Source organism: Brachyhypopomus gauderio, chromosome 7 (assembly GCF_052324685.1).
Source record: "Brachyhypopomus gauderio isolate BG-103 chromosome 7, BGAUD_0.2, whole genome shotgun sequence".
NCBI lineage: Eukaryota > Metazoa > Chordata > Actinopteri > Gymnotiformes > Hypopomidae > Brachyhypopomus > Brachyhypopomus gauderio.
The window spans coordinates 24,101,019-24,114,405 of NC_135217.1; the positions used below are offsets into that span (position 1 = coordinate 24,101,019).

General features: G+C 47.7%; 1 protein-coding gene across 2 annotated transcripts in view; it reads right to left on the reverse strand.

Annotated features, from left to right (window-relative positions):
• c7h8orf34 (chromosome 7 C8orf34 homolog) overlaps positions 1 to 13,387 on the reverse strand; it is a 55,613-nt gene that overhangs the window by 19,238 nt on the left and 22,988 nt on the right. For both annotated transcript variants that reach the window (XM_077012779.1, XM_077012780.1), the window contains exons 8-10: positions 4,373 to 4,508; positions 1,194 to 1,276; positions 626 to 690 (exon numbers count right to left, since the gene is read on the reverse strand). In XM_077012779.1, the coding sequence (XP_076868894.1) occupies positions 626 to 690; positions 1,194 to 1,276; positions 4,373 to 4,508 (284 nt within the window). The remainder of the gene's footprint in view (positions 1 to 625; positions 691 to 1,193; positions 1,277 to 4,372; positions 4,509 to 13,387) is intronic.

Genomic DNA, 13,387 nt, shown 5'->3' on the forward strand with positions numbered 1-13,387 from the left:
CTGGTCCCTGAGCTGAAGCTGGCCTGGTCCCTGAGCTGAAGCTGGCCTGGTCCCTGAGCTGAAGCTGGTCTGGTCTGGTCCATGACTCCCTGAGCTGAAGCTGGCCTGGTCCCTGACTCCCTGAGCTGAAGCTGGTCTGGTCCCTGAGCTGAAGCTGGCCTGGTCCCTGAGCTGAAGCTGGCCTGGTCCCTGAGCTGAAGCTGGTCTGGTCTGGTCCCTGACTCCCTGAGCTGAAGCTGGCCTGGTCCCTGACTCCCTGAGCTGAAGCTGGTCTGGTCTGGTCCCTGACTCCCAGAGCTGAAGCTGGCCTGGTCCCTTCTTGTTCTCTGCTCTCTACAAAATGATGTTTGCAGTCATTAAGAAACCTCGGCCAGCTCCAGCTAACCCGGCAGAGTGTGGACCTGATACTCACACGGACGGTCCCGGAATCACAAACCCAGCTCTCACACAAGTGGACCCTTTGCATTGTTCAAAGAGGTAACATATCCTGTGGCCTGACGGGCATGGGTGGGGTGCCTCGGCCAGTGCACCACACAGACAGAAAAGACAGTAACAAAAGCAGAAAGGTGATATGAAAGGTGATATCCGCACGGTGGGGGGTGAGGGGTGTGGCCATGACAGATACCTGAGAGGCACTCTGTAGCTCTGGTTCAGCTGCATTCACAGTGGCTGTCATCCCTGGTAACGGACCTGTTCCAGAACCCAAACACAGAAACAAGAGGTCTTATACCACCCATGCATACGCATCAACCCACCTTTCCCTCCACACAAACACAGTGTGGCATCAAGTAAGTGAACAAGAGGTACAGTGATGGAGTAGACCAGAGGCCTGACCCAAGAAATCTGCCCCCAGAAGCTTGACCTCAAAGGTCTGACCCTGGCAGGGACAATGATGCCCTTCTGTCCATACTCAGGTGTTGATCATCATGTGGTTCATTCTGGATCTCTGAGGAGATTCAGCAGTACCGTGCTGACCTGAAACCCACACCACCAGGAACCTCAGCCCAAAACAGATCAAGCTGAGCCATCCTGGGCTAGAGAGTCTCCTCAATAGCACTCAGGGACTGACTCAGTGAGTGTCCACTTTCAGTAGGTCTCCTATTTTGACATTGTGTTCACATTGCGCATTACTTCCTAATATGATGGAAGAGATGATGAGAAGTGAGTGGGTTCAAGAGTAGATATGGACTCACTTGCCACCTGGGGCAGTGCTTGTTGGAGAGCTGGGGTGGTGGACTCCTCCTCGCAGGTCAGTGCCAGACTGTTCCCCTGCAGCCTGTTAAAAAACAAACAACCGGATTGATGAAAAGACGCCAGCAGATTTCCGTTCATCTCCATGACACTGGTGCTTGGCAAGGACAACGATGGTGATAATATCAATGACTCAGACATTGAAGACAAGGACAATGATGGGGATACTACACTATCAGTGTCTTGAAGATTCTGGGCTTAAATCCCAAAATCACCAGACACTACATTTCCATAATGATGACCTTTCCTCTTCCTGCTACTACCCCATGCTGTTTCTGTGTGCAGTTACGGAGGGCGATGAAGATCCGACCTTTGCTTTTTACTGTCAGAGCCGTTAATCTGAGTCATTTATTCAACCACCTCCCATCCTTCACATGCTCAAAAAAATACAGGTTACTAGGGTGAACTAGGATTAGGGATAGGATTAGGGTTAGCTCTGTGTACTGTGCATTTAACTGGTAGGCTCATGTGGAATGCAAAGCATCAGGCTAATTCTTCTGTAACTGAAATGACTAAATGATTAAGTAGCACGACTGCATGTTGTATTAAATTAAACATAAGTCATCACATCACAAAGTCATGCTTTTCATTACATACAGGTGCATTTTCATCAACATTAAATAATCAACATTAACAGAAATAAACACTTGAAATAGATCACTGTGTCATGAATCTATATAATATATGCGTTTCACTTTTTGTATTGAATTTCTGAAATCCTAACCCTAACTTCAGATCACATGTATAATAACTATTAACCCCCAAAGTTCACAGAAAAATGCTTTAGCTTTGAGTTTCTGTAGCACAGCTGTAGCAGAAGATATGTGAAACCAACTCAATGTATCAAGTATACTAACTGACCAACATAAGTAATGATGATCAACGTTCCACTGGAATAGATTTCCTGTTGCCATGGACAGAAAGGTAGGGGTATGATTAGCAGAGCTCAGGGACACTGACACTGATTATGACTCTCACTGTGACTCTTTACCACAAGCTACATAATGGCTATCTTTTTGTCTTTGACCTAGCTGCTCAGGCCTGTCCCCATACATTTCATGTTCTATCTAAGCGCTTGGAAATTTGTCTATTTTCTCCAGCATTTACTCTTGCGTGGTAGTCAGAACCAAAGTTCTCTTGCCCTTTGTGTGGGAGCCATTCACCCTCGGCAGAAAAGTAGAAGACAAACACAAAGCAGCACTTTTTGAAAATTACTGTCCCATCTTCATCCTCTCCTTTGTTGCCAAACTATTGAAGAAGGTTGTAGCCTCTCAGTTACATTCCTTCTTAACCTCGTCATACCGTATGGCACTGAGATGGCACTGCTGCAGTTTCTTAATGATCTTCTTTCTTCTGATTCTGTAAGTATTCTTCTTCTATTGGACTTGAGCACTGCTTTTGACACAATAAATCACAATATTTCCATCTCATGTCTCTCTGATATTGGGACTACTAACATTGCACTGGCATGGTTCACCTCCTATATTTCCAATGGATCACATTTTGCTGCCCTTGGTAAACATAAATCCAGCAGTGATTCAGTTACTCGAGGTGTGCCCCAGGGATCTGTCCTTGGTCCACTTCTCTTCATTATTTATATGTTGCACCTTGGTCAGATCATTTGCAAACATGGCCTACACTTTCACTGTTATGCGGATTACATACATATCTACATTAGCACGCATAATACCGCTACCCTGCCACCCCCTGTTGTCTTGTGCTGTGTACTTTATATTGGTTGTGGTTACCTCCGCAGATGTCTAAGCTGTTGTAGTCTACTTCCATTGTCTATCTCCCTGTGTTTCCTTTAGGGTAGACCTTTGTTGCTGAAGACCGTTGTTTAGTGTTGTGTTTTCTTTGTTCCAGCGAGATGCCTAGACGCTCAATGCAATCGTGTTTCTAGTTTGTCCGTACGATGTTTCTTTGTTCTCCTCCTGATAGTAGGAGTGTTAATAAACATGTGTTCTCTGCAATTGTGCCTGTCTCTCGTTCTGTCTGAGTCTGATTCATTACAGCTCTATATTAAATTACTTATTATTATTATTATTATTATTATTATTACAAAGGCGCTATATAAATAACACATATTATTATTGCTTGTTCAAAACATTGTTGCTATCTGCCCCAGATCCAGTCATTATCAGCTAATAGCATTTCTCTTATTGGATCTGTCAGTTCAGCAACATGAGAGAAAAACCTCCCAACATGGTTAGTTGGCCATGTCCTTAAATCACTTGACATCAGTAAAGCCTTTGGGGGCTTTTCCTAAACAACTGGGTCAGGCAGAGTGTCATCAGTACAGGGTACGTGCCCCATGTCCCAGGACCTCCACATCCGACAATATCATTCATTATTGATGCCTCCATAACATGGTGATACATTGTGTTCCTCATGAGTGCCTCCAAACGCCACTAAGTCATCAGAATGACTAACAGTTCCTTCCCTTCTAGCTTCTTCCACTGCACTCTCTCTGCACACATTTTCATTTAAGTGAGTTAAGTCCACACAAATGAATATTTTGTCATTTGGCTTTGGTACTCCAGCCATCCCAAGGGTTGGTACTCTGGGGACCCTTAAACAGGTACAACAAGCCTGAGTCTGGTTTCCTGTTCGGTTCCTCTCGTACCATTCTCTGGAAGGGTAAGGACACTCTGCAGTCCCACTAGGGCAAAAGAAGTGGTCGATTTCATGAATTTCATTTTTATTCTCCTTGCAGAAGAGCCAGCATGTTGGGAAGAGGCAAAGTGATAATGATGGGAAGAGGCAAAGTGATAATAGTGCCTCTCACAGGGCCTGTATTACTGATGCCTTTATCAGTACTCGTGTTCACTCAGGTGAGTGGAAGTAGATGGGCGTGTCGACATGCACTCTAGCTGATGCATTTAGATACGAGCCTTTCACTGGCATGTGACAAAGGCTGACACATTCTAGAGTCGTGCTGACGAGGAGTGTGTGCACTGACGGGGAGTGTGTGTACACTGCATCTGATAGTTCACCTGGTGGTCATGAAAGTATGCACACACACACACACACGGCTCCAGGGTATATGAATACGTGTTGGTCTGGTGGGAAGAGCTCGGTTTGTGTCAGCAGGACACTTGGCCTATGGGTAAATATTTACCTTGCACACCTCGAGCAGATGTTGAGGGTGACTTTGGCCTGAGGCTCAGGGCAGTAGGAGCTACGACCTTGGCTGAATTTACTGCCAGATGGCACCAGGCCAGTGACCCCTTCCATCCGCAGATCATCCAGATCCTCTGAGTCCACACACACAGACAGAGAGACAGACAGAGAGACACAGACAGAGAGACAGTGAGATGGGTCGCAATCCACCGGCTGCTTTAGAATGGTCAAAAGGTCTTATGAAATGAATACAACCACAGGAAACTGAAAATAAAAGTTAAGTATATTAAGCAAGGGAAAGAAAAAGCAGTGAGGTGATGACTGACTTGTTTTACAACCTGCCTCGTGTTTACCTTTCACAAGGAGCAGAGGCTGATGATGGATCAGCCGGACACAACCACACGAGATCAACTCTAAGTGAACTGAACCAGAAGGTCCATAACTGTTTGCTTCCTGTTGGTGAATGCTATGAATATGCTAAATCAATTTTATGTGTGAAGTCTAGTCAATAATAGTCTAATCTTAGAGTATAGTAGGGGTGACCTGCAATAGTCGCTGATTTGACTATAGTCGACTATACCCCCTAGTCGACTACGAACGTCATAGTCAAATGTACCATTCTAACTGCATGGGGGTGCTAAGCATTAGTTGTTACATAAATGTCTTTGTTTTCGTTATATATAGCCTTTTGTCAAATAAAATCATCCTAATTTCTGTTAATAAATATTTTAAAATAATGTGTGTGCATTAACAATAGTCATCTTCCTTACTACACATTAATAAATCACACCCTGCACAATCCAAATGAACACGCTACATCTGCAGAGATTATAATGGCTACAAAAAAAAACTTCAAAAGTATTTTGAAAAAGATAAAGATGAATCAAACAAAGTAAATTGCAAGTTATGTCATCAACATCTTTCATTTCGCACGACAACAACCAACATGGCATACCATTTAAAACGCGTAAGGCGAAAAAAACAGTTCAGCCGTTTGTCGTTTCGTCTCGTCTTGTCGCGGTGCGTCTCGGCAAGTAGGCCTATAAACATTTTTTTTGTTGTTTGCAAAGGCTTTTACTTTGAAGTGAAAAAAAAGTCCTGAATGAGAATGCGATCCGTTTAAGGTGCTCTAAATAAAAAAAAAACCCTGATTCGACTATTAGTCGACTAAAGGGAAAATCTGACTAATCAGATTCAACTATGAAAATCCTTAGTTGAATACACCTCTAGAGTATAGTACTGTAGTAATCATAGCATGTAGTATGGAATTCCAGTCAGTTATGGTCTAATAACATATAGTACTATAGTACAGGTAGTGCTGGACTAATCATAACATGTAGTACTATGTATTACGATTAGACAGGAAACATGTAACATTTTGTTCTTTTGTCTACACCCCCACCAGTAATACTCTCACACACAGGCTCACAGTACACTACACCCCCAGCAGTAATACGCTCACACACACACCGACACATGGTACACTACACCCCCAGCAGTAATACTCTCAAACACACACTCACACTACACTACATCCCCACCAGTAATACTCTCACACATAGACTCACGGTACACTACACCCTCAGCAGTAATACTCTCACACACACAGACACATGGTACACTACACCCCCAACAGTAATACACTCACACACAGACTTACAGTACACTACACCCCCAGCAGTAATACTCTCACACACCCACACACTCACGGTACACTACACCCCTAGCAGTAATACTCTCACACACCCACACACTCACGGTACACTACACCCCCAGCATAATACTCCCTCGCAGACTCACACTACTCTACACCCCCAGCAGTAATACTCTCGCACACAAACTCACACACTACACCCCTAGCAGCAACCCTCTCCCCCCTCAACACTCTCCCCCCACCCCCTCTCTCCCCCTCACCCCCTCACCCCTCTCCCACCATACTCCTCTCACCCTCACCCCCTCACCCCTCTCCCACCATACTCCTCTCCCCCTCACCCCCTCACCCCTCTCCCACCATACTCCTCTCACCCTCAACCCCCTCACCCCTCTCCCACCATACTCCTCTCACCCTCACCCCCTCACCCCTCTCCCACCATACTCCTCTCCCCCTCACCCCTCTCCCACCATACTCCTCTCCCCCTCACCCCCTCACCCCTCTCCCCTCTCCCACCATACTCCTCTCACCCTCACCCCCTCACCCCTCTCCCACCATACTCCTCTCCCCCTCACCCCCTCACCCCTCTCCCACCATACTCCTCTCACTCTCACCCCCTCACCCCTCTCCCACCATACTCCTCTCCCCCTCACCCCCTCACCCCTCTCCCACCATACTCCTCTCACCCTCACCCCCTCACCCCTCTCCCACCATACTCCTCTCCCCCTCACCCCCTCACCCCTCTCCCACCATACTCCTCTCACCCTCACCCCTCTCACCCCTCTCCCACCATACTCCTCTCACCCTCACCCCCTCACCCCTCTCCCACCATACTCCTCTCCCCCTCACCCCCTCACCCCTCTCCCACCATACTCCTCTCACCCTCAACCCCCTCACCCCTCTCCCACCATACTCCTCTCACCCTCACCCCTCTCCCACCATGCTCCTCTCCCCCTCACCCCCTCACCCCTCTCCCACCATACTCCTCTCACCCTCACCCCTCTCACCCCTCTCCCACCATACTCCTCTCCCCCTCACCCCCTCACCCCTCTCCAACCATACTCCTCTCCCCCTCACCCCCTCACCCCTCTCCCACCATACTCCTCTCACCCTCACCCCCTCACCCCTCTCCCACCATACTCCTCTCCCCCTCACCCCCTCACCCCTCTCCCACCATACTCCTCTCACTCTCACCCCCTCACCCCTCTCCCACCATACTCCTCTCCCCCTCACCCCCTCACCCCTCTCCCACCATACTCCTCTCACCCTCACCCCCTCACCCCTCTCCCACCATACTCCTCTCCCCCTCACCCCCTCACCCCTCTCCCACCATACTCCTCTCACCCTCACCCCTCTCACCCCTCTCCCACCATACTCCTCTCACCCTCACCCCCTCACCCCTCTCCCACCATACTCCTCTCCCCCTCACCCCCTCACCCCTCTCCCACCATACTCCTCTCACCCTCAACCCCCTCACCCCTCTCCCACCATACTCCTCTCACCCTCACCCCTCTCCCACCATGCTCCTCTCCCCCTCACCCCCTCACCCCTCTCCCACCATACTCCTCTCACCCTCACCCCTCTCACCCCTCTCCCACCATACTCCTCTCCCCCTCACCCCCTCACCCCTCTCCAACCATACTCCTCTCCCCCTCACCCCCTCACCCCTCTCCCACCATACTCCTCTCACCCTCACCCCCTCACCCCTCTCGCACCATACTCCTCTCCCCCTCACCCCTCTCCCACCATACTCCTCTCACCCTCACCCCCTCACCCCTCTCCCACCATACTCCTCTCCCCCTCACCCCTCTCCCACCATACTCCTCTCACCCTCACCCCTCTCACCCCTCTCCCACCATACTCCTCTCCCCCTCACCCCCTCACCCCTCTCCAACCATACTCCTCTCCCCCTCACCCCCTCACCCCTCTCCCACCATACTCCTCTCACCCTCACCCCCTCACCCCTCTCCCACCATACTCCTCTCCCCCTCACCCCTCTCCCACCATACTCCTCTCCCCCTCACCCCCTCACCCCTCTCCCACCATACTCCTCTCACCCTCACCCCCTCACCCCTCTCCCACCATACTCAACTCAACTCAACTCAACTCAACTTTATTTGTATAGCCCTTTACAGAACAGCCTCGGCTGGGTCAAAGTGCTTTACAGAGTAGGTAGTAAATGTAAAAACAGACAAGATTATTAATTATATGGTAAAAAACAGCAACTATAACATGCTAAAATACTAATAAAATTACTAATGACACAATTAAAACAATAACAACACAAGTCTCATACTGGGTTAAAAGCCAAGGAATAAAAGTAGGTTTTAAGATGAGTTTTAAAAATGGACAGTGAAGAAGCCTGTCTAATATACATTGGAAGGTCATTCCATAATTTCGGTGCAGCAGCTGAAAAAGATACTCCTCTCCCCCTCACCCTCTCACCCCTCTCCAACCTCACACCTCTCCCCTCCCTACACTGGTGTGTTTGCCATGTCATGTCAAACACATCGGTCTAATGGGAGTGTGGTCTAATGGGAAATGCCTTATCAAATGGAATGAAGAATTAGACTTCTGTAAGCATCCAAAAACATGCCTCCGCAGCTGCACCCTGTGTGTGTGTGTGTGTGTGTATGTGTACATGTGTAGGCACGCGTGTGTGTGTGTGTGTGTGTGTACATGTGTAGACTTGTGGGTGTGTGTGTGTCTGTACACATATGTAGGCTTGTGTGTGTGTGTATGTACATGTGAAGGCTTGTGTGTGTGTGAATATGTAGGCCCATCAGCTACATTGTGTGTGTACATGTAAATATGTATACTTGTAGGCTTGTGTGTTTGTGTGTGTATGTGTATATGTGTGTGCATGCACATGTATGTATATATGTAGGCTTGTGTGTAAACCTGTGTGTGTGTGTGTGTGTGTGTGTGTGTGTGTGCGTGTGCTTGTATACATGTGCTGTGTATACATGTTTAGGCATGTGAGTGTGTGTGGTTTAGGAGACTGTAGCAGAGTCTGTGAAATACTCATTCATCATTAAGGAGACCATTCCAGCTAGGGTGTGTGGGAGCCAGAGACCACCCCCTCACACACTCACACATACACATACACATTGCACAGTGCATACTGTTGAACTTCACAGAAAATTCTCTCCCTCTGTCTGTCTGTCTCTCTCTCCTATCTATAAGACTGACATGGAAAAAGAAAACTGAATCAAAACAGTTCTGCTGTTATTTACAGGATCTTGCCTTATTTTAAACATCTAAATAAATAATAAATTTCAGTCCAACACATGGACACACACAGGGCCAGATCTCTAGATCTCCAGGGGGGGGGTGGCGACCGTGAGTTGTTGAGCAGGGGGGGGGTGGCGAACGTAAGTTGTTGAGCGGGGTGGGGGTTTGTATATCGCGATCGATCGCCAGTGGAGGGCAACATATGGATCGGAGGTAAATAAACTAGATTTTTTTTTCTCGCCGTGTGAAATCGGAAGTGTGGCGTGTGAGCGTGTGAAGAGGGTCAAATGCGTGTGTCACACGCTCAATGCGTGAGACTTGAGAGCCCTGGTTTAGGGTTAGAGCCTCTGTTCACATCCTTTCCTGTATGTGTTTTCCCAGAGAGTTCTGAATAATGCCACTATTATGTGGGCTTGGAATTGCTAGTTTCTCGATAATGGCAGCCGAGTGAAGAAGCTCAGGAGCTCCTCAGCCAGCAACCCAGCTAAGAGAAAACAACCACAGGAAACGGCTGCACAAGGGCTGCTTAAATATGTTAGGATTAGGGTTAGGGTTAAGGTTAGGATTATGACATTAGGCCAGTTAAGGGTTAGGGTTAGGATTACGAAATAAGCTCAGTTTCTGTTTACTTGTTTTACTTCAGGTGTAGATGCGTTTACATCCTGAAGATGAGCAGGAGAGGAAGGCGTGGGTTGTGCCATGAAGAGTGTTTATGTCCACAATCACAATCACGTTTCACTGAAGCCAAACGGAGACGCCTGGTGCAGTTCAGCCTTATCCTGATATGACCCTGATACTCAATAAGCGTAAAAGGATCAGGGCAAACACGGGCAGAACCACGGTGGGCCGCAGCGTTCTGCCTGACACGCTATCAGTCATCAGCAAACAAACCATCAGCAGAAAGCAGATCCTCAGTGCTGTTGTCGGGTCCGTATGCTCTGGTGACCCTCTGCGGGTCTGAATGAAGTGGCATAATGTTTCTCTCCTGTAAGGCTCGTTGACAACGAGCTTGTTTGTTTGCCCATATTGCCTGTATCTCTGCTTTAGGGAGTAGAGGCAGCCTGCAGAGAATACCTCAGCACCATAGAGAGCCTTTATTGATAAGCCAACATGGCCATACTTGTACGTGGGTCTATGCTCGTGCAAGTGTATCTATGCTTATGCAAGTGTGTGTGTGTGTGTGTGTGTGTAGATTGAGCCCTTCATAGTGAGTAGGGCAGACATTGCTGGGGTGTCACGTGCTGCACAGAGTCTAATGGAGAGAGTGAACCATGGGGTGGGGAGGTGCTCTGGGGTCGGCGTGGAAACTATCCCAGCGATGCTGTCCTAACAAAGCCTGGAGTGATGAGAAGAATTCCAGTCTGTAATCACTCACGCTGGCCCCAGAAACAGCGCCAGCCGAGGGCGTTTGGACTGCGTGCTGCACACAACTTTCCGTGTTGCTTAATGAATGTCAGGCACCGAGACAGGAAGTGAGACACAGTGAGACAAGCAGTGAGACAAGCAGTGAGACGCTTAGCTGCTCTGTGGAAAAGGGTGGAGCAAGAAACATCCACCAGCACCATGCACACGGCACACAAAACACCAGTAAGTAGAAAACACTTCCCAGCTCCCAACACGCCAAATATCTCCAAACCCAACAGTGCAGCATACGTGTGGTTGACCAAACGATTTAGGCTTTCTTAATGCCATGAATATCAAAACACAGACAGTGTCACAGCTGTGATGCTCATAGCACACAATAAAGATTAAAATGTTATAAGGCCCATTTTTTGCACAAGGCAACCTGTATATCAGTATCAGAAATGCCAATGTGATATTAATAATTCACAGACTAAGTCTCAGACTGTTTGACCATGGTGTGGGGACCACATGGTATCCTGAAGATGGAACTGCACCGCACCCAAACAAGACCACACTGCACCTAGACGGGACCACACTACAGCCAGACGAGACCACACTGCACCCAAATAAGACTACACTGGACCCAGACGAGACTTCACTGCACCCAAATAAGACCACACTGGACCCAAATAAGACCACACTGGACCCAGACGAGACTTCACTGCACCCAAATAAGACCACACTGGACCCAGACAAGACTTCACTGCACCTAAACAAGATCACACTGCACCCAGACGAGACCACACTGCACCCAAATAAGACCACACTGGACCCAGACGAGACTTCACTGCACCCAAATAAGACCACACTGGACCCAGACAAGACTTCACTGCACCCAAATAAGACCACACTGCACCCAGATGAGAACACACTGCACCTAAACAAGATCACACTGCACCCAGACGAGACTTCACTGCACCCTAACAAAACCACACTGCACCCAGACAGCACTTCACTGCACCCAGACGGCACTTCACTGCACTGCACTCAAACAAGACCACACTGCACACAGACAAGACCGCACTGCACCCAGACAGCACTTCACTGCACCCAGACGAGACCACACTGCACCCAGACCACACTGCACCCACACTGCACCGCACCCAGAGATGGCACATGCACTCTGGGCTCACACTTCACATATGTCTTCTATTAGGGGCGTTGTGCTCAAGTACGGCAGTTGATCCTCACAAACACACACACACACACACACACACACACACACACACACACACACACACACACTCACACAAGGCTTTGAAGGGAGAAACTGTGGGGCAAATGAATTTTGTTTGACTTTGCAATAAAAACAATACGGGCCTGTTGCAGTAATTCCAGCTCATATCTGATGTGAGCCTCTCAGTGATGACCTCTTCATTCTCCTTCAGCTCCAGTGTCATAGAGGTTGATCCAGACAGAGGAGAAATTGTTGCTGATGAAGGACAATTCAAGGTAAAACTGTGATTCACAGTGTGAAGGCTGAACATGAGACATCCCCACAGCACAAGTAGTTCACATACTTCAATACGAGGAGAATGTCAGGGCATATACAGCAAAACAACAGTAAACAAGTGCCCACGTAGCCCTGTGGAACAGCTAGGACAGCTAGGACAGCTAAGAGAGCTAGGACAGCTAGGACAGCTAGGACAGCTAAGAGAGCTAGAACAGCTAGGACAGCTAGTGTAACACCGAGGTCATGGAGTCGAATCCCATACTGTCAGACTGATAAATACATGCATGTCCCCACACAATGTAAGTGTCCATATGCCTTCAGTAATTCACCTTTAATAAACTCATCCACCTTCAATAAATGTGGCCAGTCAGACTGTGATCAATCACACAGCTACAATACCGCCACCTTGTGGAGATGTCAATATTTATGGAGAGTTTATAGTACTGAAGAAAAACAGAGTACAACTTAATTTTCTGTAATATTCTTCACTGAAATAATCATCTCTTAATAATCATCTCTTCAGCTGACGACACTAACTCACCATGATTTATCTGCTTTTCTGTTTATACTGTAAGGACAAACCTGGTATGTAACTGTTGGCTACGGTTTCATCAGCACAGACAGCAGCTGTTTCTGGTTGTTGGCTTGGTGGCGTAACGCTTTATCAAAACAGGACACAGATAAACACACATACTGATAAGACTAACTGAGGTCTTTGTCTGCAGATAATAAAGTATATTCCGGTAAACAATCACTCTACTGTCATGATCAGAGATCTTCCTGTTATCTCTTCAGCAGACATGACAGCAGCAGCAGTCATGTGACTTGCCAGACTGTATAAGTTATCTTTGAGAATTGTAACTTCTCATAAAGAAAACTGCAGAACTTTTGACATCACCACGTTTGGACATAAACTAAAGTGTAAGACCACCAGTAAACCATACTTTCTTGTTTAATGGGATGAATTAGAATAATTACAACACAATGTAATAAAACCGCTGCTCAAACAGGCCAAATGTTGAGTTGACCCCAGTCTGACCCCAGTACTAAGATTTGTACATGCTGCATCAGCCAATCACCAGCCTGCACCACCCAGGCTGTTTGTTTAGACAGTTGCTTTGGCAACTGTTGTGTCTCTTTTTGAAATGTGTGCTGGCATCAGGGAGGGGAGCAAAACGCCCACAGTAGAGTGGTGCTGTGCTCAGACAGACAGACATATAGACAAACAGACAGACAGACAGAAGCCCAGTCCCAGTCCTCTATGACCTTAC